We start from the raw sequence: 25394 nt of genomic DNA on the forward strand, positions 1-25394 counted from the left end.
AAAAATGTTCTAAAATTGATTGTGGTGAAGTTGTACAACTCTGTGGATATACTAAAAGCCACTAAGTTGTATACTTTAGGTGGGTAAATTTTGTGGAATGTAAATTATATTCCAATAAAGCTGTTATTAAAAAAAAAAATTTAAAGCTACACAAAAATGACGAAGTGCCTGGCTGGCTTAGTTAGTGGAGCATGTGACTCTTGATCTCGGGTGGTTAAGTTCGAGCCACATGCTGGGTGCAGAGAGTACTTAAAATTTTAGGGATCCCTGGGTGGTGCAGTGGTTTGGCGCCTGCCTTTGGCCCAGGGCGCGATCCTGGAGACCCGGGATCGAATCCCACGTTGGGCTCCTTGTGCATGGAGCCTGCTTCTCCCTCTGCCTGTGTCTCTGCCTCTCTCTCTCTCTCTGTGTGACAAAATAAAATAAAAAAATAAAAAAAATAAAAAAATAAAAAAATAAAAAAATAAAATAAAATAAAATAAAATAAAATAAAATAAAATAAAATAAAATAAAATAAAATAAAATAAAATAAAAATAAAATAAAATAAAATAAAATAAAATAAAATAAAATAAAATAAAATAAAATAAAATTTTAAGGGCGCCTGAGTGGTTCAGGTGGTTAAGCGTCTGCCTCTGGCTCAGGTCATGGTCTCAGGATTAAGTCTGGAATCAAGCTCTCTGCTCAGCAGGGACTCTGCTTCTCCTTTTCCCTCTGCCCCTGCTCTCTCTCTTGCTCTAATAAATAAATAAAATCGTTAAAAAAAAAATCTTAAGGAGGGGCATTGGGGGATGGGCATTAAGGAGAGCATGTGATGTAATGAGCATTGGGTGTTATATGCAACTGCTGAATCGCTAAATTCTACCTCTGAAACGAGTAGTACAGTATATGCTAACTACATTGAATTTAAATAAAAAATTAAAAAAAATACAATCTTTAAAAAAAGCTATACAAAAATGCTGAAAAACTTTGAGAAGAACCTGGAATAGTCCCCACATGGAGAACTTCTCTTTCCGTCAATAATTTAAGGTGTGGAGAGGCTGAGAGTTAGACATTCGATGTTGATTGAAACAGGACTGGTTGCTAGGTCTGCTGATTTGCTGTACAGACTTCTGGCCTTTTACACAGAACTCTTTCAGTTGAAAGCCACAGAAAATCTACTCAAACAGGCTCGACCAAAACAATACAAATTTATCTCACATACACGCAGTCCAGGGTGGGCACTGGCATCCAAACAAGGTCACGCGAGTGGATTTCAGTTTCCTTCTTTATTGCCTTCATTCTCAATGTGTGGCGGCAAAGGCAGCCACAGGCAGTCCTATGGTTATGTGGCCCTTACAGTTCCTGGTGCGAGAGGAGAGAGAATCTTCCTTGCTGGCTCTCGCAGTAGTTCCGGGACTCTACAGGGCTGGCTCACAGACTCACAGCCACAGAGCAAGGTTTGCTTCAACCAAGTCCCATGGATAAAGCCGGAAAGGGTGGCTCTCCTGAGGAAGAACAGATGGATATAGAAACCTGTCCACAATGTGAAAGGAAGCTCTAAAACTTGCAGAGATTTGAACATCATCTCAGCCCAATAAATACTTGCCAAATCAATGTAGGAACATGCAAAATAGAGCCACTGCAGAGTACTTTTAAAGCATCATATTCCAAATTCTTATTCCATATTTTAGAGAAGCAGTAACATACAACTTAGGACAGATGCCAAGGTCATCAGCGAGCTGCCATTTTAGCAGAGAGGGATTTCAGTCAAGTATGGATTTTTCCGTGCTCCAGAATCCTGTCGACATTACAAAGAAGAGATATGCTGCTCTGGTAGATGGCAGACTTTGATTTTCCTGACTCAGCCACAAGAAAGGCTAAGGCTTGTCTGGCACAAAGGAATAAACAGTCCAGTCTGGATGCTAGAAACTACTCTGCTACCGGTAAGCTTTCCGTAGTCTGCCCTTCTTATTTAAACTGGTGATAATCTGAAGGGTTTCTGATCCAGGATCCAAAGGCCTGCTTCCGGAGCACACTCCAGGCTTCCTGATAAGCAGATGCGGCCTCCTTGTACTCATGGTACGTCTCAAGCTTCTGTACCCTAATGCACACACATCAGCAAGCACACAGATACTCAATGATCGGCTCAACATGGTGGCCAATTGAGCAGTCAGCTGGACAGCTTTCTAACCAGAGACCTACGGACAGGAGGATTTGGGTATGTTTTCCTATAGCAGCTCTTTCTCTGTCGTAGGAAATTCACTAGAAAGCAGCATGGATGAAAGCAGGTGAGAATGAACAATGCTAGTCTTGCTGGTCCTAGTGAAATCAGATAAAACAAGAATAACTATCTACTTTTGGTTTAAAGTGTTCTGGGAAATGGTTTCCTGCAAAGCAGTCCCTCTCGCTGTAAGACTCAGATAAGACTCATGGATGTGCCCTAGGTCTACCCATGATGGACCCTCCAAACTCCCATTCTCTTCTGTCTCAATGATGAGCTGAACTGTTTGTACCCACATGCCAATATCAACAAAATTCTTGCTTCCTTGACCAGCATTAGTTATGCTTCTGTCCTTCTCCTAGGCCCTGAACTTTGACCCACTGCACCCTGAGCCAGCATCAAAATGTGGGGTGACGCCTTAACAGCCCTCATCCCCAACCCCCGAGAATCCACTGATCTCCAGAAAAGATATTTCCTGTCTGGCTGTCCCATCACACTAACTGCAGATCCCATGCCCTCCTCCTCCTGGTTCTTTCTAGCCTTGCTCACTGCTCCTTCCCGTGGGCCCTAGAGGCTGACGAACTGTTAGGGCTGCGGTGTCCTCGCTTTGGCGCCAATCCTGCTGCTGTGATTCCTTTACTCTCTTACTCTTACTGCCATGATTCCTTTAAATAAAGTCTTCCCTGACCTTGGTTTAGATTTGTTTTCACTGCCATACAAAATCTATGGACCCACCCCCAACCCCCCGCTATCAGTTTGATTCATTCATCTGACAAAAAATGAACAAAGTGACCACAGGACAACATTACTGACTGCAGTGTGCATGGTGGTGCTAACAAGCAGCTGCCTCTTCACATAGATGGTTCTAGTAACGCCTTCACTTCCCCACTGCTGTATGATAAAGACTTTGGCTGGTCTTGTTGCCAGTTCCTGGAAGGGAACCTCCAAACCTTCGTATTTTCCCTGGGGGCAGGAATGTCCTTGTTCTGCACGGTGGACCCCTCTGATCACACCTGAGCTTCCACGCAACGAGGTGGCTTCTGGTGGGCCCTGGATAGATCAGGACAGGGCTGGCCATGCCAGGGAGATTAACCATAGAGCAGAGTGTGGTCTGTTGTCCTCCAGAGGCGGACAACGGGTTCAGTCATGCCACATGGCCAACGGTTCAAGCAGGCTGACATAATAAAACCACAAAGAAAACTCTGGACACTGAAGCTTGGGTCCCCCTTCTGGCTGGGGACACACAGTGGTGTGCTGGGAGGGTGACACATCTTGAGGACACAGACGCATTGTGTTTGGGACCCTCTCAGACCTTGCTCTATGTGTCTCTTCTTTTAGCTGGTCCTGATTTACATTCTTTACAATATAAAGTCATTACTTTCTATTTTCTACTTTACTATACTTTTTTAAGTATAGTGCTTTCCTGAACTTGTGAGTTATCCCGTGAATTTCTGAACCTAAGGAGGCAGCGGGGACCCCTGAATTTGTAGTCAGTGGTCAGAAGTGTGGGTGGCTTGCGTCTGGTGCGTATGAAGTGATGGCACTAACCACAGGTAGTTAATGTCTGAACTGCCCTCGCCCACCTGCCCCTGGAGCAGTTTTATAGCTCTCTGCATTCCTATTTGGGAGCAATTTCAATCCTTAGGCTGCAGCTCACAACCACTAATGTGAACAAAAGAGAGAAGAGAGTGGCATTCCTAACAGACTCTACTGCTCCCCAAACACTCACATATGTCTGCCTTGCTCTCCATTCAGAGGGTGGTGAAAGAAGAGCCTGGAACAGGCCAAGCCCTGATTCCCCTCCAGTCTTCTGTAACTTTGCACCACTAACCCACCCATCGTGCACACTTCGGATCTGAGTTTGCAATCAGGACCCTGGGGAGAGAGGAGCGCACGAGCGGTAATGAAGTGCTCACAGACTCCTGCCAAAGCTTCCTGACATTTGTAAGCCAGAATTAAACCACAAATCTTCCTAATTATGAAAAAAAACATGGGTCAACAGCATCACCTGAGGGAGTCTGGCCACTTGTCCTCTGAAATACTGCTTAGCAGTTTCTGAAATGATCTAAAGAGTTCCACTTTGCTGATTCGGGATCTGTTTGGAAAAAGAAGACGAAGAAGATTTATTTTGTGTTTAACACGTGGCAGCCCCTATGAGAGACACTGGCTTCGCACAGTAGCTTTCTTAGGTTTGAAAGCACAGAGCTCCCCTATTTTCACCTGTTCTTCACGTGAAGAACACCAAGGCCTGAATTGGGGTGAGGAAAAAAATGAACCTCATCTTAAGAAGTGTCATCAGCAGTTAAATCATCAAGGTGACAGGCTCAAATGGGGTCAAGATAGAGGTGGGAATACTGAACTCCCGGAGTACCTCTTCTCAAGGCAGCTGGCCCTGTGGGTAGTACTGCTTACAAAACACTGAAACAGTTTCAGACTTGAGTGTCACTCCCTGTGTGAACTACGCTCATAAAGTCCACTTGGATAAGCACGGGACAGTCCCATGGGCACTTTAGGTCCCTAAGGCCAATCCTTTGCTTCTAACATGAAGCTTTGTACACGCCATCGTTTGGAACAGTGAAGGACATGAGTGTCTTGCAAGCCCACGTGGGCCTCTCCAGTTTTGCCCATCCATGCTGCTAGGATGTGAACTGCATGTGCCTCCTTCCTTCCTTCCCATACACCATGCATGAGCCAATTCAGAAAAGGGAAGTGTGTGCGCCAACAAAGTACAGTCTTATCTTTACACACCACAGCCTTCCCCATCCTCACAGACTGTACCATCAGCTTGGACATCCTGGCCAAACTGAGATATGTGAAATAGGGAAGTGTACAGTCTGTCAAGAAGTTCCCTCCCCTGGCTGGCACCCAGGCTACTTCATGAGGGGTCCTGAGCCCTCACACGGCATTCTCCCTGGGCCTTAAATGAGCTTGAGTGGTGGCTAGCACTTGGGAATATAAAGTTCCTTTAAATTAAAAATAAATAAATAAAACAGATGCCTGGGTGGCTCAGCGGTTGAGCATCCGCCTTTGGCTCAGGGCATGATCCTGGAGTCCTGGGATCGAGTCCCACATCAGGCTCCTTGCACGGAGCCTGCTTCTCCCTCTGCCTATGTTTCTGCCTCTCTCTGAGTCTCTCACGAATAAATAAATAAATCTTCAAAACAAAACAAAACACAAAGTCAAAAAACTAATGAAAATTTTGTTGTTAATGGATTGAAGGAGAAATGTGATACAATGATGAGAAAAAATATACAGAGAAGCATTTCTTATTTCTTAGAATTCAACATCCACAGAATGATTTAAAACCTTTTAGCAAACGAGGACTAGGAAAGATAGTATTTATATCCATAAAAGGGGATCTATAAAAACCTGCAGCAAATTCACATCCTTAAAATCAAGAGTAAGACAAAGGCACTGCTTTTATCCAATGTTACACAGAAGGCTCTGGCCAGTAAGACAAGAAATAAAAGGAGTAAGGATTAAAACCCAAAAACCAAAATCATTATTTGTTGATGACTGTGATATCGTCAGTTCTAGCTAGGACAGGAAGTAAAGAAAAACAAACAAATAAATAAAAGGAATGAAGGATTAAAAAGGAAATACTATTTGCAAAAGACTGTTTACATTAGAATTCCCAGATAAACTAGGAGAATATTAAGAGTTAACAAGGCTGGGATCCCTGGGTGGCGCAGCAGTTTGGCGCCTGCCTTTGGCCCAGGGCGCGATCCTGGAGACCCGGGATCGAATCCCATATCGGGCTCCCGGTGCATGGAGCCTGCTTCTCCCTCTGCCTATGTCTCTGCCTCTCTCTCTCTCTCTCTCTCTCTGTGACTATCATAAATAAATAAATTAAAAAAAAAAGAGTTAACAAGGCTGTTGGATACAAACATTAACTGCAACAAGGAAAAACAAAAAAACTGATTGTAACAGCAGTGACCAGAAAATGAAATAAATTACTTAATACAGCATTGTGGCAGCCAACCTCCAATAAGGTGATTTTTAAAAACAGGGTTTATTTAATTATTTGAGAGAGAAAGAGAGAGGGAGAGAGTACACACATGTGTGCAGGCCCACATGGCCAAACAGCTCAATCCCAGGAACCTGAGATCATGACCTGAGCCGAAATCAAGAGTTGGCTGCTCAACTGAGACACCCAGCTGTGATTTTTATTTTAACTGATGTATAGTTGATTTACAATATTTTATTAGTTTCAGGTGTATAACAGTTATTTGATAATTATATACATCACAAAATGCTCATCACAGTAAGTGCAGTTACTGTTTGTCACCACGCGAAGCTATTACAATATTACTGACGGTATCCCCCAAGTGTACTCTTCATGTCCCTGACTTATTTATTTTATAACTGGAAGTATTTCTTAATCTCCTTCACCTATTCTCGCCCATCCCTATCCTTCCCTCCCCTCTTCCAACCACTAGTTTATTCTCTGTATTTCTTTTTTTTTTTTTAATATTTTATTTATTCATGAGAGACACAGAGAGAGAGAGAGAGGCAGAGACACAGGCAGAGAAAGAAGCAGGCTCCATGCAGGGAGCCCGATGTGGGACTCGATCCCGGGTCTCCAGGATCAGGCCCTGGGCTGCAGGCAGATGCTCAACCGCTGAGCCACCCAGGCGTCCCTTTCTTTGTATTTCTGAGTCTGTTTGATCATTTTGGGGAACGGGGCCATGAACGTTTTTTTTTTTTTTTTAATTTTTATTTATTTATGATAGGCACACAGTGAGAGAGAGAGAGGCAGAGACACAGGCAGAGGGAGAAGCAGGCTCCATGCACCGGGAGCCCGACGTGGGATTCGATCCCGGGTCTCCAGGATCGCGCCCTGGGCCAAAGGCAGGCGCCAAACCGCTGCGCCACCCAGGGATCCCGCCATGAACGTTTTTGTTCAAAAGTCTAGAGTCTTACAGAGTCAACGTTTCCACTGCCTGCATCACCCAGAATCAGCAAAGGGAAAACATCAAAAATAAACTAAGTATCTTGCCCAGATAGTCATGCTTTCTTTTGAAATACTGACAGGTGAGCCCATGAAACTTTTGCTACAGCCCAGTGGCCACTGATGTGCAACTATGAGAGAACATCTGGCTTTATTATTACATTATGATTATCATCACATTATTGCATTAATGAAGCATATCAAGGCATTTCATTCACCAAAACATGAAGCCCTAGGGCAACCCTCTCAGATTCCCCTCTCTCTTTGGGAGCTTTGCACTATTACTTTGCTATTGCTCAATAAACTTTGCTTTGCTGCAAAACGAAAAATAAAAACAAAACAAGAAGACTTAGCAATCAACCATGCCTATCTGGACCTGGAGAAGGGTCCACATAAAGGTTTGTTAAAGAAACACATCACTTAAGGAGCCCTAATGGATTCTATCTACCACCAACACTGTGGTGAAATGTCAAGGCCTCAAGCGTCACTCTAAGAAGACATCCGTGTTAGTGAGCTAACTTGACACCTGCTCTGTAACTGGTCCTAGCATTCTTCCCTCTGGAGGAACAACAGCATTTTCTTTTGTGAATGTTTTCAGCTGAATGAGTAATGTTAAGGTATTATAGCTATTAAGCTAGAAGGGGGATACTGGGACCCTCTCCTCTGCTAAACAAGGGCTCCCTCCAGAGAAGCACGACCTTTCTCAAGACCTATTAAACAGCAGAACAGAGTGACCACACTAGTAATTTCTCTGTCTACAAGACCTACTCAATAGTAACCGCTCATGTGATCTGTGAAGCACAGAATTCTCCTGGTGGCTGCTGGCCACCACTTTCCCAGGGAGCCTTGGTTCCTTTTAGCAGCAAGAATTGCTCTCTCTCTTTTTAAGACTTTATTTACATCACAGGGAGAGCAAGAGAGCACAAGCAGGGGGAGCTGCAGGAGTAGAGGGAGAAGTAGGCTCCCTGCTGAGCAGGGATCCTGATGTGGGGCTCTATCCCAGGACCCTGGGATCATGATCTGAGCCAAAAGGCAGACACCCAACCGACTGAGCTGTCCAGGTGCCCTGGATTACACTCTTGGATGTTAGGTTCTTCCTGGTGAGTTGGTTAACAACGCTGGTTGGTGGATCAAAGAGCCAGGAAAGCTATACACATGTGTAATTTTTCTTTCTTTTTTCTTTCTTTTTTAAAAGATTTTATTTGAGAGAGAGGGAGAGGGAGAGATGGGGAGGGAGAGGAGGGGGAGGCAGGGGGAAAAGGAGAGAATCCCAAGCAGACTGTACACTGAGTGCAAAGCCCAACTTAGGGCTGGATCTCACGACCTCAATATCATGACCAGAGCTGAAATCAAGAGTGGACACTTGGGGATCCCTGGGTGGCTCAGCGGTTTGGCACCTGCCTTTGGTCCAGGGTACGATCCTGGAGTCCTGGGATTGAGTCCCACGTCGGGCTCCCTGCATGGAGCCTGCTTCTCCCTCTGCCTGTGTCTCTGTCTCTGTCTCTCTCTCTGTCTATCATGAATAAATAAATAAAATCTTAAAAAAAAAAAAAGAGTGGACACTTAACTGACTGAGCCACCCAGGTGCCTCAATAAGTATAATTTCTTAAAGATTACATATTTACATTGGTATTCTTAATCTCACCGTATCTTTAACAAACTTAGACACACTTAGGTTTTTTGTTTGTTTTTGTTTTTTAATCCCTCACTCTTCTTTTACAATCCAATGAAGTATGTCATGATCTCTCCAGGATGCTCTGGGATGGGAAAAGGATTTGCCACTTAAGGGAAAAAAGTAAAAACGAAGCTTCTTGAAAAGGAGGGTCCTTTACTTGGTGTTTGTTATTAATGCATTGTGTATAAAAGAACACAAAGACTTAAGTATTTTCTTCTCGTATTGCATTAGAATATAAATGTTTCTAACATCCCACTCTGCATTCATATTCCCCATAATTCTAAAGGTGGTTCCAGGATGCCAGCACTTGGGAATGAAAAGTGAGAAAAACCTGTTTTCTCTCCAGCAGAAGAAACTCTGACTCTTTCACACATACTATGAAGCTTCACTGGACAAGTGAAGGGAAAATCAATCTGAACAAGGTGCTTGTGGCAAGTACCCAGCACCACATTTGCCAGCACTTCTCATCACATTCCTGGGGGAAACACACTTAGTTACCCTTGCTCTACAGTTGGGGAAATGGAGGCTCAGAGAGATAAAGGAATTTTCCCAAGGTCACACACTAGGGAGAAAGGGAACCAGGGATGAAACATCAGTCTCCTGAACTGTAAAGCGGCTGCTCTCTTCCCCCATACGCTTCCTCCCTGTACGAGTCTGCTTCTCATCAGAGAGACTTCAAATCATCTATTTCAATATCCTCATTTTACAGATACGAAGGGACAAAGGCCCGGACAGCAACTGGACTTGTCCCAAGTCATGTGGATAACTGGAGACAGAGCGAGCATGGGGACAGGAGGCGCTCCCAAGCAACAGAAAGCACCAGCATACTGGGACCAGCAGGAGAACAGTACTACCGGAATTGGAAAAGAGGATGGTGATTGTGAGCCAGAAAGCAGAGGCAGCTGACCTTTTAAGGTAAAAGAGGGTGTAGATTCCCAGAGAAGAAGAGCATTTAGATCTGAGCAAAGCACAAACTGCAGCTTCAATCAGGTGGGAGGAGCCAGAACGGCTGCTGCTGGCCTGTCACTGCAGGTGGAGCGGGAACTCTGCAGGAAATCTGGTCCTGGTGAAGGCACAACCTGCTCTGTTAACACATTCTGGTCTGTGGCTGAGCTGGTCCCTGAGAGATGCAAACAGTGGTCTGAAGCTAGAAGGCCCTTGGGGAAAAACTGATCCAAAAACCTCTACCCCTAATTTTGTAAATACCACTCAATTCAACAGCCTAGGGCACCATAAGAAATTGTCTGAGTCCACAGACTAGGCTATTGGAACCCAGGTTAGTGGTTGCAAAGAATAAAATTTTAAAGTCTAAGAACATGTAAGCTGTTACTGTTGTCTGTGTTGAGGCTGGCAAATAAGCATCAAAAAGAAAGAAATCCACCTGTTAATTTTAGTTACAACTTTTTGTGAGGAAATAGTAATGAAATGGAAAAACAACTCAGAGTGAAAAGAACTATAGTTGACCCTTGAATGACATGGGTTTGAATTGCACAGGGTCCACTTACACAAGGGTTTTTTTTTTTTTTCCAATAAATACAGCATTGTCATTGTTATTTTCCTTATAGTTTTCTTAACACTTTCTTTTCTCTAGTTTACTTTACGGTAAGAATACAGCACATAAGCAGGCAACTGGGTAGCTCAGTTGGTTAAGTATCCGACTCTTGATTTACTCTCAGGTCACGATCCAGGGTTGTGAGATGGAGTCCCGTGATGGGCTCCGCACTGGGTGTGGAGCCTGCTTAAGATGCTCTCTCCCTCTCCCTTTCTCCCTCCCTCCACTCATGCACATGCATGCCCTCTCTCTTTAAAAAACAAAAAAAAGGGATCCCTGGGTGGCGCAGCGGTTTGGCGCTTGCCTTTGGCCCAGGGCGCGATCCTGGAGACCCGGGATCGAATCCCACGTCAGGCTCCGGGTGCATGGAGCCTGCTTCTCCCTCTGCCTATGTCTTTGCCCCTCTCTCTCTCTCTCTCTGTATGACTATCATAAATAAATAAAAAAAATAAAAAAAAAAAAACAAAAAAAAGAAGACAGTATGAAATACATGTTTTTGAACCGTTTATGTTACCAGTAAGGCCTCTAGTCAGCAACAGGCTATTAGTGGTTAAGTTTTTGAGAAATCAAAAGTCATACATGGATTTTCAAATGCAAGGGGTGTCAGTGCCCCTAAACTCCCCCATTGTTCAAGGGTTAACTGTGGCTGTAAATGATGGGATCCTACAACAGTCACTCAGTGGCAGCTCAATTCACCTGAGATGTAAATACCTTTGGTGGAGAGGTCATTCCCCTGCAGCCCCTCCCACCCTCAGGCTATTGAAGACTACTAAGAGAAAAAAGCAGAGTGGCATCTCTGAACATTCAGGAAAAAAAAAGATCAGTAAGGCAGATGCATGAACCTTCAAACACACAGGGAGTCTCATGTCCAGCAGACTATATGCTCTACATTTCAGTAAAAGCCAATTTGAAGATGACAAGTCTTGCTTTCATGGTTCCCCTTTTGCCAGTCCAATCACTGTCAAGCTTCATAAATGATTCTTGGATTCCAACCTTGACCCATGAAACCAGAATTCCTAATGGTAAAGCCCAAGAAAGTGTTCTTTTCAAAATCTTCCAGGGGAAAGAACAGTCTTTCCAAAAAAATGGTGGCAGGGCAGCTGGGTATCTCCATGCAAAAGAATGAAATTGGACGCCTACCTCACACCTTACAGAAAAATTAATTCAATTGGGTCAAAATCATAAACCTGAGAGCTAAAACTATAAAACTGGAGGCACCTGGGTGGCTCAGTCAGTTAAGCGTCTGCCTTTGGCTCAGGTCATGATCCTGAGATCCTGCAACAGAGTGCAATATCAGGCTCCCTATCAGCAGTTAAGTCTGCTTCTCCCACTCCCTCTGCTCATGCTCTCTGTCTTGAATAAATAAGATCTTAAGAAAAAAAAAACTATAAAACTATGAGAAGAAAACAAAGCAAATCTATGTGATGTTGAATCAGGCAATGGTTTTTTACCTGTGACACTAAAAGCACAAACCACCAAAGAAAAATATAGATAAAACAGACTTCAACAAAATTTAAAACTTTTGTGCCGTAAAGGATACTTTCAAAAAGTGAAAAGACAACCCACAGAACTGCAGGAAATATGTTTAAATACATATGTGATAAAAGACTATCCATTTTATATAAAGAAATCCTTCAGCTCAACAATAAAGGTAAATACACCAAGTTTAAAAATGGGCAAAGGATAAGAATAGATACTTCTCCGAAGAAGACAAATGGCTAATAAGTATATGAAAAAATGCCCAACATCAAAAGAAGCTTGAACAGTTATTAGGGAAAAGCACATCAAAACTACAATGAGGGATGCCTGGGTGGCTCAGCAGTTGAGTGTTTGCCTTCAGCTCAGGGTGTGATCCGGGGGTCCTGGGATTGAGTCCTGCATCAGGCTCCCCTCAGGGAGCCTGTTTCTGCTTCTGCCTGTCAGTAACTCTCATGAATAAATAAAATCTTAAAAAATGAGATAGCACTTCATACCCACTAGAATGGCTACAATAAAAAAGACAGACAATAACGAGTGTGGTAAAAAATGTAGGGTAACTGAGTCTCATAAATCCCTAGTAGGAGTTTAAAATGGTGCAGCTGCTATAGAAAACTGTTTTGGCAGTTCCTCAAAAAAGCAAAAAACCCCCAAGGTCATTATATGACTCAGCAATTCCACACTAAGGTATACCCAAGAGAATTTAAAACATGTCCACCTGATATGTCATGATAAAATGTTTGCAGCAGCAGCATTCCTAATAGCACAAAAGTGAAATAACCCAAATGCCCATTGAGGGAAGAATGGATAAACAGAAAGTGGTTAGATCGATACAACGGTATACAGGTTATCATTACGTGTTACAACATGGATGAGCCTTGAAAACCTTATGCTAAGTAAGCATACTTTATGCTAAGTAAATTAAGCCATATATTGTATGATTTCATGCAGTGAAATGTCTAGAATGGATAAATACAATGACAGAAAGTAAATTCGTGGACGTCAGGGGCTGAAGTCAGGCATGGAACTGACTGCTCACAGGTGCAGGGTTTCTTTCTGGGGTGATGAAGATGTTCCGGAATTACATAGTGGTAAAAGGTGCCTGCACAACCACTATCTCCCTTCTGCCCCAGTATGCTGTACCTGGCCTGAAGGCACCGGATTCCTTTCTTTGTTGTTCCCTGCGGAAAACCATTGGCAGTGACATCCAGTGGCTGCTCAGGAACTGCACTCCAACTGATGGCTATGAAAAGACAAGATTCTGAGGTTAAAACTGTTCAGTTTCTTGTGAATGTCAGAAGTGTTTCCCCAAAAATATTTCCCTCTTTGCAGACCAATGGGAGCTAGATAGGACATCGGAGTCAATGGCTGCCACTCTGATGCTTGGCCTCCATAGTACAGTAATATAAAGAAGAGGTTCATGATGTTTGGCCTCCATAGTACAGTAATATAAAGAAGAGGTTCATTATTCATCATTATTCATTCTTAACAACTCATAAATTCTTAACAACTCAGAATTTATTATATGGTGGACACACAGTCAATGCATGAAATAGGATTTGTCATTTAATCCTCATAAGAAAATATTTTTTTCATCATAAGTCTACTCTTATAAACCCAATCTATTTCATCCCTCCCCCCTGGTAGCCATCAGTTTGTTCTCTAGAGTTAAGAGTCTGTTTTTTTGGTTTGTGTCTATTTTTTTCCCCTTTGTTCATTTGTTTTGTTTCTAAATTCCATATGAGTGAGATCATATGTTGTTTCTTTGACTTATTTTGCTTAGCATAATACACTCTAGCTGCATCCATATTATTCCAAATGGCAAGATTTCATTTTCTTTTATGGCTGAGTAATATTTCATTTTATCTGTTGATCAATCTGTATATCTATCTCACATCTTCTTTATCCACTCATCACTTGATGGACACTGGGGCTGCTTCCATAGCTCGGCTATTGCAAATAATACTGCAAAAAACACAGTAGTGCATGTAACTCTGAATTAATGTTTTTGTACTTTTAGTGTAAATACCTCGTAGTGTGAATACTGGAGCATAGAGTAGTTTTAATTTTTTGAGGAACTTCCATACTGTTTTCCACAGTGGCTATACCAGTTTGCATTCCCACCAACAACAGTATAAGGAGGTTCCTTTTTCTCCACCTCCTTGCCAACAGTTGTTTCTTGTGTTAAATGTAGCCATTCTGATAGGTGAGGAGATATGTCATTATGGTTTTGATTTGCAATTGCCCTGATGATGAGTGATGTTGAGACTCTTCATGTGTCTGTTGGCCATCTGGATGTCTTCTTTGAAGAAACATTTATTCATGTCTTCTGTCCATTTTATTAATTGGATTTTTAAAAAATAGCCTATAATTTACCAAGAAAGCTAGAGATTTTTTTTTAATATTTTGTTTATTCATTTATTCATGAGAGACAGAGAGGCAGAGACATAGGCAGAAGGAGAAGCAGGCTTCCTGCAGGGAGCCTGATGCGGGACTCAATCCCAGGACCCCGGATCATGATCTGAGCCAAAGGCAGATGTTCAACCACTGAGCCACCCAGGTGCCCCTATTAATCAGATTAGTTGTTAAGAAATGATATTTCTTCTGTATCTTCTCTGAAGATAAAGAACCCGAGGCTAAGATAGGATAAGTAGGTTGCCCAGGGTCAGGCACAGCATGAACTGGATCCAGTATAGGTGTGTCCCAAGCTGGCACTACTGACCACTCGGGTAATAGGTGGCCTTCCCAAGCTGCATGGATGTAGCCCCTCCCAGGCCACCCCACAGCCTGGGGCAAAGTTATTCTGGGGCAAGTGGAACGCGGATACCTTACCTGCGCCACAAGGAACAAGTCTGCCTGGGCCGTCAGCTCTTTTCGCCTGCACGGCACAGCGGCTGTGTTCAAATAGTAAGCCTGATTGCTGTATTTTCACTTCTTGAACTCCAAAGCCTTTGGGGAGAGCTGAGACGTTCTGACACCTAAATGTGAAGGAAAATGCACTACTTTTGGGATGCTCCTGGAGAAAGTGTCTAGGCCCATGGGCCACTTCAAGCACCCCTGTGTCTCGGTGACAGTATGTGACCAAACAGTATCTAGAGCACATGAACCTTCTGGCTGGAGGGAGATCCCTTCCTATCACTCTGAAGTGAAAACAAGCTGAGTCCCCACCCTCAGTGACAACAGGGACACTAAACTCCAGCCCTGGCACTGGCTTTCAAAGATTTCAAACCCTTAAACAGAAATATTAATTTGTTGGCATCTGCTTCCTAGGGCATCCTCCAAACACACTAGAAACCAAAACTGTCCTATAATATAAAAGCTTTGTTTTCCCCGCTTGATTCTTTCACACAATCTAGATGCCAACATGAGGCTGCTCTGGAACTAAGCAGACAGCAGCTTTAAAGTCTCAGAATAGATAAAGTATGGAAAACACAGAGACTGTCTCAAGCATAGTGCCTAGGATGCTTTTGTTTAAAACATTATATAAGACATAGTTTGTATACCATAAAACTCATCCATTTTAAACATAGAATTCATGGGTTTTTTGTTTTTAGTATATTCACGGAATTGTGCCACTGTCACCACAACCTAAGTTTCTAACATTTCATTCCCAACAGGAAACCCCACACCCATCAGCGGTCACTCCCCATGCCCTTCTCCAGCACTTACTAATTAATCTACTTCCGGATTTGCCCATTTTGGACATTTCACTTCATGAAATCATACACTCTGTGGCCCCTCTCACTTAGCATAAAGCTTTCAAGGCTCATCCATGTCATAGCGTGTAACTGGCCTTCACTCTGTTTCGTGGCTGACGATCCACTGTAACAGTCTACTACCTTTTGTTTATCTGTGCACATCTGGGCTCTTTCAGTTTGTGGCTATTATGACTGGTACCGCTATGAACATTCATGTCCAAGTTTTTTTTTTTAAATAAAGATTTTATTTATTTATTCATGAGACAGAGAAAGAGAGAGAGAGAGAGAGAGAGAGAGAGAGAGAGAGGCAGAGACACAGGCAGAGAGAGAAGCAGGCTCCATGCAGGGAGCCTGACATGGGACTCAATCCTAGGTCTCCAGGATCAGGCCCTGGGCTGAAGGCAGCACTAAACCGCTGAGCCACCTGGGCTGCTTTCATGTCCAAGTTCTGATATGGATGTGTGTTTTTATTTCTCCTGGGTATGTACCCACCTAGGAGTGGAATGAGTGCGTCTGTTCCCAGGACTCGGCCTCGGGAGCAGCACATCTGACATGACAGGCCTCTCCTGGCCATGGCCTCACCCTGCCCTCAGTTACCTAGCCTTAACTTGGCCTGGCTGCCCTTCTTGAGGGAGACCACACTTGAATGATCATCTTTTTTGTCTTTTATCTTTTAAAAGATTAACATTGCTGTTCATGTTCTAGCATTGCCTTCAGCCAGGGGTGTGATCCTGGAGACCCAGGATCGAGTCCCACGTCAGGCTCCCTGCATGGAGCCTGCTTCTCCCTCTGCCTTTGTCTCTGCCTCTCTCTCTCTCTCTCTCTGTCTCTCATGAATAAATAAATAAAACCTTAAAAAAAAAAAAGAGTAAACACAGAAAAAAAACACTCAGAGAAGTGATCATATTAATACTGTGGTGTATATCCTCCCACAACTTTTTTTTCATCTGCATATGTGATTTTTCAATTAGCAATAATCGTGCCTCGGATAACCCTCACTGGCTACGATACTGCCACTGCGCAGAGCTTCATCTGCATATGTACTTTAAGACCAAAATGAACTCATTGTATCTTTTAACTTGCTCTTTAAAATTATGAGCCTCGGGCAGCCCGGGTGGCTCAGTGGTTTGGCGCCGCCTTCAGCCCAGGGCCTGATCTTGGAGATCCAGGATCGAGTCCCATGTCAGGCTTCCTGCATGGAACCTACTTCTCCCTGTGCCTGTGTCTCTGCCTCTCTCTGTGTCTCTCATGAATAAATAAATAAAATCTTTAAAAATAAAAAAATAAAATTATGAGCCTCTTTCCCGATCAAATATTCATCAGTAGTAGTTTTAACAAAAATCACTTAATCTATGGCTGGCCATTTCACTGGTTTCCTTTTCTTTCTTAAAAATGACTACACGCAAAGCTAAATGTTTGGGGACTTTCTTAATCATTTCCTTAGGACGAATTCCTAGCAATGGAACCGCTGGATCAAGACGTATGGACATTTTAAAGGCTCTTTGGACATACTCTCACACTGCTTCTTGGAAAGACCATTCCAGCTGACACCTCCTTCCCTGCTCACCTCCCAGTCAGAGCTCTCTGAATGGCTTCCTGGCTATATGGGCATCTCCCAATCACTACGGCTGACAGGTAGACAGGCTTTTCCAGAAGGTGCATCAACAGTGCCCCTTGGCATCCGAGGACATTCCACCGTGCCAGCTTGTCACTGCAGGACATGGAGCAAGTCCTGTCTCCCCGGCCAGGCTTCACCCGGAGCAGTCCCACCTGGTGATACGCAGCACCAGGCTTTCCCGAGTCTCCTGCTTCTCCAGGCACGCACTTAGCTCCAGTTCTATAAACATCTACCACTTTGGCACCACTGGGGGCCATTCCGGTGACAGTGGCCAGTTCCTGTGTGGTGAGATTAGAGCCACTGATACTTGGTGGGATTGGGCCACTCTCCTGATTGCCAAAACTCTGATGGTGACCCACACCATCAGGAATTCCAGGCTCAAGCCTCATCTTTTTGGTCACAGGACTACCCAGATCTTCACATTTCTTTTTATTTTCAGGAGCTTCCAGGTTACCATCGGCTTCTACTGATGGGTTATTGGCCCAATCTCTACTGACAGGACAACAGGGCTGATCTTCAAACTCAAGCATTGGAATGATGGAGGCATCCCCACCTGCAGGAGAAGGAAGCCCTTAAAAACCAGTGGTTCTCAAAACCTCTCTCTCCACAACACCAGTGGACCAGCCATATCAATGTCCCTTGGGAACTTGTTAGAAATGCAAACTCTTAGAACCCACAGTGAAATCTGCTGAATCAGAAACTCTAGAGGTGGTACCAAGCAGTGTGTTTTAACAAGCTCTCCAGGTCATTCTGATGAGAGGAGAACCACTGTCTTAACCAGAATTTAATTATATTTTCCCAGATGACCTGAGATGAATTAGGAAGACTTGCCCAAATTTCCCAAGTAAGAATCCTTTGCAGCTCTGTCCTACCTAGACCCAGTGAGTTAGAAATTCTGGGGTGGAGGGATCTGGAAAACAAGAATACTTTAATAAGATCCCAGGTAATTCTCATCACAGGAAGTTTTGGAAATACTAATTTAGACCAGGATTTGTCAACTTTCATAGTATTGACATTTTGGGGCAGATAATTCTTTGCTGTTGGGGCTATCCTTTACGTTACAGGATGGCTAGCAGCTTCTCAGTCTCTACCTACTAGATACCAATAGCAACCCTCAGTCTGACCATCAGAGTGTCCCCAGAGGTTGCTAAATTTCCCCCGAGAAGCAAAACTCTCCTGAGTTGAGAACCCTTGGTTTATAAAGAGCATGGTTTCCCAAGAACATTTTGTGGAATGTTACCCCATAAAATGCTTTGGAAACAAAAGTGGGAGGTTGATTTCATGGTTAAATATGTTTGGTGGGACGCCCGGATGGCTCAGTGGTTGGGCATCTGCCTTTGGCCTGGGGCGTGATCCTGGAGTCCCGGGATCGAGTCCCGCGTCAGGCTCCCTGTATGGAGCCTGCTTCTCCCTCTGCCTGTGTCTCTGCCTCTCTCTCTCTCATGAATAAATTTTTAAAAAAAAAAGTTAAAAAAATATGTTTGGCAAAAACGTTCATAATTCCCCCATCCTGGAGATTTATGTGCATATCCTCACAGTACAGACTCTGCAGTGAATTACACAAATGGTATTTCCCTGTGCTGGGTTAGAGATTTCTGACCTTTGTCCTTAAACAGAATCAAAGAAAACCAGAGATTGCTAAAAAGCACAGCCTCCCTTGAGAAGAGCTACTTCTTCAAACACTAACCTAATGTGTGTTTTTTCTAAAGTGTGTAAATAATACATCTGTAGGCTTTATAACCTGAGAGTGGGAAAGGCAGGAGATGCAGAAGTGGGCGTGTTGCCAGAGAGGCTAGCTGGCGGGCTTCCAGAGACCTCACAAGGAGACTTTGGAGAATTGACTGGGGCCCACCTCCCATTCTGAAAGGCTTGGAGATTTGATCTAGACAGTGTGATGCCTAAACTCGAGAGGCTGACTCATGCTAATAAAACTCACAAGTAAGAGTCTGAAATAGCTAACTCAGGCACCAAGTTATCAATTAGCAATGACAAATAAATGCAAAGGGAGCCAGACAGTCACATTTTCCAGGTAGTGTTCTTTCATCCTGAGACAAACCATGGGTGGACATCATGTTTTAAAAGATTATCCATTAGCCCAGGGCAGTTAGATCAGTGGTTCTAGATTTTGATTTCACATATCACTAAAATTTCCAGAAGATTTTAAGATCAACAGAGGGTGGTCAATTTTGTATTCCATCAAGGAAGATCGTTAAAAATCCTAATTACCACCATTTCTTTCTTTTTTCCTAGTTACCACTACTTAAAATAAAAAGATAAAAATCTCATATTCTTTACATGGAAAGAAATTAGCTTTCTGAAAAACTTACTACAGTCCTGATTTTCCCCATCTGGCTATATAGACCAGCCTGTGGACCACTGATTTATGTGGTCTCATTAGGCCATCGGGCTAGCTGTGATCTGCAGATGCCTCTCTCTCCATAATCAGGCTACGCCTGCCACCTGATCAGCCAAGCCCTGGTTACTCAAAGTGTGGTCCACAGGCCAACACCACTGGCACCAGGGGGACTTGGTTAGAAACGCAGAATGTTAGCCTTCATCCCAGACCCAATGAATTTGAATCTACATTTTATTAAGATCTGTGGGTGATTCATATGCAAATTATAGTTTGAGAAGCACCAAAATAGGAAACATCCTTTAGTTCTTGGACCAGGGCATCCGCTATTAGCACGGATGAGCCCCATCTACCTCTGTATGTCATTTTTCTGGCCTTTAACTCAACCAGTTCTTTTCTGATGGACTCATTTTTCCTTAAGCTGTATTATATTTCTAATTTGAATTATGACCAAGTCTTGACAGCTATTGTCTCTTTAGAGTGAGTATGTATACCTGCTCTTGTGTTAGTTGCATGTGTTTTAGAGTTTGATGTTTAGAGGTATTATATTCTTACTTCAAATGTTTTAGGGTGATGAAAATTTACTGCCATCCTTGAGTTGCTGTCTATGAAGAGTAGAAATTATTCTCAATTTTCAAGACAAAAACCAGTGATCACCCTTAGGCTATCCTGCCTAACACAACCACAGCACCTGAACATCCCCACATAATTCACTGAAATTTAACTTAACTAATCATAACTGTCTACATTCCCTAAGGGCTCTACGAGGCTAAACAAGGAACTGGTCTTACTCACTGTTACATATCCGGTATGTCATACTGTGTCTGACACGTAGTGGAAAATAACTGTTGAATGAAGCATGAATAGAATGACTTTCAGGATAAATCACTACAGAACTTGGGGCTTTGGACTTCTCAGCCCTACAGCTGGTTTCAGACCTTATGGGGTTTCAGCTTGAAGCTTCCCAATCCTGACTGGGAACTGAGAACCACAGTCTTTTCTTGGTAGAGAAGTGATCAGGAACAGTGGCCTGTTCAGTCCCCTGCTTATAGCTACACTGTAGCCAGAAGAGCTTTTCGAGAAATGTATCTACGGATAAGAGGACACAAGGAAGTAGACAATACAACATTAATTCTAAGACTGAAATATACTTACAGGGTGTATGGCTGGAGAAAAACACAAACAAGAGGTCTGGTCTGAGTTTCCACAGCCCTCTCTGAGTGCCAGGGACAAAGATGCTATCCTCCTTCAGGGCGGCTGCCAAGTGGAGCTGGTAGTGAAGGTATCTATTGAGGAGCAAGATGTTATCAGAATGAACAACCAGTCTCTGTGGTGGGGGGAAAGACTCTGGCTGGTTGATTACTAACAAAGAAAGAGTTGCCGTGGATAGATGGGACTGGCAGTGATTTGGAATTATGACAATGATCTAGACTAGTGATTCTCAAAGTGTGGCCCCTGAACCAGCAGCACCAGCATCATCTGGAATTCATCAGAAATGCTTCTTAGGTCCCACCCCAGACCTGCTGAGGCGGAAACTCTAGGGGTGGGCCCAGAAATCTGGGTTTTCACAAACGTAGGTAATTCTGCCACACACCAGGCATGAGAACCACTGTCTAGACAAGTGCTGTTCAAAGTGTAGCTCACAGACTGACATTATCAGTATTACTTGAGAGCTTATTAGGAATGCAAGTTCTGGGGCCCCCACGACTAGCTAAGTCAGATTCTCTGGGGATGTGCCTTTACCTTTGGAAACTCCTTCTGGCTATGACCTCGGCATGGCTATCATTGAGGATGTCTCCTGCGGCAAAGACAGGACACTAGTGAAGACATACAGAACCTAGAGAGGCCCTGTTTCCTAGAAGTAGAACATGGTGGACTCCCCCAGCAGCCAGAATGGGCATGTAGCTCCCGGAGGACTCTGTTAGGAAGTACTACAATCAATGATGACAATGCAGGGTTTCTTCAAATCAGCACTACTAACATTTTGGGTTAAAAAAGTTCTTTGTTGTGAGGCTCTGTCCTGTGGAAGGTAGGATGTTTAGTAGCATTCCTGGCCTCTACCACCAGAGGCAGGTAGCATAGTGTCCCCTTCCCCTGAGCTATGACAACTAAAAATGTCTCCCACCACTGCTGAATGTTTCCTGGGGGACAAAATCTCCCCATTAGCTGAGAACTACTCATTTATAGGAACATATCTGAAGAAGAGGGGTCCATGTCTTTTGTACCCTGATATCACCCTTGAGCTCGTGGTGATATGATTCCATCAAATTCAACCCATAGAGGTCCTGGAATGCAGGAGGCAAGGCTAAGAAAACGGGGAAAGCAAATCTGAGAAAGAATCTAACTAGAAGCAGAAGGTGAAGATACCAGATCTCTAGGGGATTTCCGTATTCTTTTCGGTGCCCAAATCTCCATCTAATTAAAGATTGCTTTCTGGGGGACGTCAGACATAATGAGGAACAGCCACGTCCAGGGAACTTTTGGTTTGAGCATGAAAATACTGGCCAACTTTCAAACTATGCAGAAGGCATGTTCCTGGCAGCCTCTGCTTCCACAGTTTATTCTGATTCTTAAAATGAGTTCTGTCCTTCCAACTAGACTGTGACAATCAGTGGGAATGGAAATGTCAGCCACTTCAGTGATGTGGCCCCTTTACTGGGGACAGGAGAGGACAAAATGCAGGGTGGTTTCCAAAGCTCCCTCAACAGGTATTGTTTAGACCCCACCTGAGCTTACCGCTCTTCCTCATTTTGGACTGGCCTATGCATTTCGTTCCTGTTCCCATTGAGACAACTTCCTTTGTCACTGAGAGGAAAAGAAATGAATCATTAAGCGAGCTCTCCTAACGTGAATGGTCCCCCGCCCTCAGGTTTCATGTGTGCACACCCCTCCAGAGCATTCCTATAGGATGACGGATCCAGGCCTGTGGTTCCACAGTGCCACCTCCCACGAGTACTGCGCCACCTGGTGGAGAGCAGGGGAACATGCCACTGCTGCAGTGGACACCAGCCAGGACTGTTGCCTGGACAGCCACGGATAATTCTATCATCTCTGATGTGGACAGGGAGTGTTCAGAGGTGAAGAGGCCTCACCTTGTTTTGGTCTGTTACTGCCACCACAGGCCCGGTCAGCTACGAGTTGTACCTTCACCACTGCGGCCAGTAACGTCCACTCACGGTTGGGCTCGGGCTTCCCCTTCTTGGGCAGCCTGGTCCCATAGTGTTCGTAACACAGCCGTGCAATCTCATCTGCGGTCCACATGGTCTGAGTCAGTGCTGGGCCTGATCAAAACCCACAACTATCAGAAGTACAGAAAGGAGAACCAGAGCAAGATGCTACAACTTGCCTAGGTGCTTTGACAGGCTTTCAGGGTAACCCAACCGCATATACTGAAGTTTCTCCATCTGGAACTCTATGGGCCATTTTCTTCTATTACTTCCCTGTTCACCCCTGCACCTTTTAAAGTAGGCTCCACACTGCGTGTGGAGGCCCTGAACTCCCGGCCCTGAGATCAAGACCTGAACTGAGATCAAGAGTCAGATTTTTAACCCACTGAGCCACCCAGGTGCCCCTTTTCATTTTTGATTTTTTTTTAAGATTTTATTTATTTATTCATGAAAGACAAACATAGGCAAGGGAGAAGCAGGCTGCCTGCAGGGAGCTTGATGTGGAACTCGATCCCAGGACTTGGGATCATGACCTGAAGCGAAGGTGGACTTAACCACTGAGCCACCTAGGCATCCCATGCCTCATCAAACACTATAGAAGAAATTAAAGAGTTGTTTTCTTGACAGGGGCCTCTGAAGATTTCTTAGAGAGAGACTGAGTCAATCTGGGAGGTGAGGAGGAAGTCAGAAGAGAAAAACAACTCTTTAATTATGGGATTAATAATTAGTATTGGGATTAATATTCCAAAAAGGAACATTTTATGTTCCTGATTGTCTTGAGGTCCTTGGGGAGCAAGGGGTGGGGTGGGGCGGGTTGCAATGGCAATGTAAAGCCATGAATTAAGAAACCATTAAGCAGGTCAGACCTGAGAAGATGCTTGCTAGAAACTCTTCTACTCTTGACTCTATGCTCCCTCAATGATTTCATTTGGACTCAAATGTATGAGAAGCTTCTTAACAGAAAATGAGATCCTATGGTGACAGATACAGCTAAGGATTAAAACAAAACAAAAAGGCATTACTGAGTCCCAATGCATGTAGCTTCTGAAAACTATTTCTACAATGAGCCTTCAGCACCGGGTTAAATGAATTAAACCAGGAGGCCATTAGACTGATGTGGCTCTAATGCTGTGGTGGCCTCTGTAAGCAAACCATGATCTAGGTCTGTATGTGTCTCTAGGTTAGAAAGGACAACACTAAGCATAACCAAGCACAAAGCACCACCTAGGCTTTAAACTATTGCCAATCAAGTAGTTCCCTTTCTTGCGGCACTTTATATAAAGTCTCTCCCCTAGCTCTGATCTGCAGAGTGTTCCTATTCACTTTTGGTTTGGTGCTGCCTAACTGGAATTGATTTTTGCCCCCTCCCCCCAACTCCCAACCTTCAAAATTTTAATGTGCCTCAGTTTATCTTTTAAGAATTCCAATGTGGAGGCCTGTTGCTGCAATACACGGTAATGGTAAAATGAGACCATAGTGACTGAAAACCAGAATCTGGCAGGACCTGACACAAACTGTGACTTTAAAGTCAGAGAACCAGCGGGTCACCTTATCTTTTGGGCCAAAGAAAGGCATATGGGAGATCCTAGAATCCGGTCTCTGGAAGGGATTTTCCCCCCTCACTCTGGGGTTGGGGGGACCCGGGCATCACAAGGCATCCACGTGAAATTGAACCAGAGGCACATACCGCGAACCGCAGCAGCCAGGCCAGAAGTCACTCAGACGCCCTAAGACGATGCGGCCTGAACGGTTCCATCACCTCATTCACGTAGGTGTCTGGGGGAGCGTGCACAGCGGCTGAAATGAATCAATGTTTTGCAAATCCAAATCCAACTCTCTCTTAGATCTTGAGTAACTTCCTATGAAACAGCTTAAACGGGCATTTCTCTGCCCACAAGACGGCCTGAAGCGTTAAAACGCACTTTCTTTTCAAGGGAAAGTTACGGCAGGTCGGCCGCCAGGGGAGACCAGGCCTTCGCCTTAGCCCCCGCTCCTTCATATCCTGCGTCGCAGCCCCTTCTCGCCCCCACCGGAGCCGGGGTGGGGCCCACTCGGCCAGTCCCCGAGAGGCTCCGGGTCCATGACGCAGCGATGACCCGCGCGCCTGCCTCCGCGCCGCACGCCTCGCGCCCGCCCGCACCGGCCACTGGCACTTCCGGGAAACGCGCGCGCGCCGCGGGAGGCACGGTCCTCACCACCGCTTCACACACAAAATGGGCTCAGGAAGTCAGGAACGAGGGCAACTCACCCGCACCCAAGGGCAGCCCCTGCGCAACTGGGCGCCCTCGGCCCCACCACACCACCGCGTCCCTCCCGCCTCCGAGGTGCGCGCCCCTCGTGGGAGCGCAGGAACGTAGCGGACGTTACGTCACGAAGAGGCTGCTCTTTCAGGCCCCGCCCCCAAGGGCGCGCAGTGCACCCTGGCCCTTGTAGTCCTTCTGGGTGGGAGCCGGGGGCCGTGGAGCTGTTCAGGAGTCCCGCGAGTTGGAGCGCGGGTACCGGCGAAATGGCCCAAAGGAAGCTGGTAAAATGGTTCAAATAGTAGAACGATGTATCTTGGAACGCTAGGCTGAATTTCTGTCTAAAACATTGCTGTCCCACACATATAATTTGAGCCAGATAATGTAAAATTTTCTAGTAGCTACATTTTAAAAAGTTAAGAGATATTAATTCATAATTAACTGTATTCATGTATTTAGCCCA

General features: G+C 44.5%; 1 protein-coding gene and 1 non-coding gene across 10 annotated transcripts; both read right to left on the reverse strand.

Moving 5' to 3' along the window:
- Positions 1-1247: 1247 nt before the first annotated feature.
- On the reverse strand, positions 1248-25029 carry ADAT1 (adenosine deaminase tRNA specific 1). Of its 9 annotated transcripts, none has more exons than XM_055306105.1 (11): positions 24940-25029; positions 24379-24488; positions 22617-22805; positions 22261-22329; positions 21268-21322; positions 20680-20810; positions 17121-17724; positions 14688-14833; positions 12999-13098; positions 4210-4296; positions 1248-1485 (listed from the first exon to the last, which is right to left on the reverse strand). In XM_055306105.1, the coding sequence occupies exons 3-11, from the start codon at positions 22783-22785 to the stop codon at positions 1323-1325; spliced, it is 1524 nt and encodes a 507-aa protein (XP_055162080.1). In that variant the 5' UTR covers positions 22786-22805; positions 24379-24488; positions 24940-25029; the 3' UTR covers positions 1248-1322. The 9 variants fall into 9 exon arrangements, with proteins under 9 accessions (XP_055162080.1, XP_055162083.1, XP_055162081.1 ...); XM_055306107.1 differs by having other exon boundaries at positions 1349-2081; XM_055306108.1 differs by lacking the exon at positions 4210-4296.
- LOC129498004 (U4 spliceosomal RNA) lies at positions 16441-16581 on the reverse strand. Its single transcript, XR_008662044.1, has one exon. It is a non-coding gene; the product is annotated as a U4 spliceosomal RNA (small nuclear RNA).
- Positions 25030-25394: the final 365 nt, after the last annotated feature.

The sequence above is a fragment of the Nyctereutes procyonoides genome, unplaced genomic scaffold, assembly GCF_905146905.1.
Source record: "Nyctereutes procyonoides isolate TBG_1078 unplaced genomic scaffold, NYPRO_anot_genome, whole genome shotgun sequence".
In the NCBI taxonomy this organism is placed as follows: domain Eukaryota; kingdom Metazoa; phylum Chordata; class Mammalia; order Carnivora; family Canidae; genus Nyctereutes; species Nyctereutes procyonoides.

Bases quoted from the DNA above. Each gene is read 5' to 3' on its own strand.
- ADAT1 (XM_055306105.1), bottom strand. From the start codon at position 22,785: ATGTGGACCGCAGATGAGATTGCACGGCTGTGTTACGAACACTATGGG. The intron at 22,330-22,616 runs GTGAGGCCTCTT...TTTTCCTCTCAG, and splicing joins CAGTAACAGACCAAAACAAG to TGACAAAGGAAGTTGTCTCA. The intron at 4,297-12,998 runs GTACAGCATACT...TTTTCCAAACAG, and splicing joins ATCCGGTGCCTTCAGGCCAG to ATCCCGAATCAGCAAAGTGG.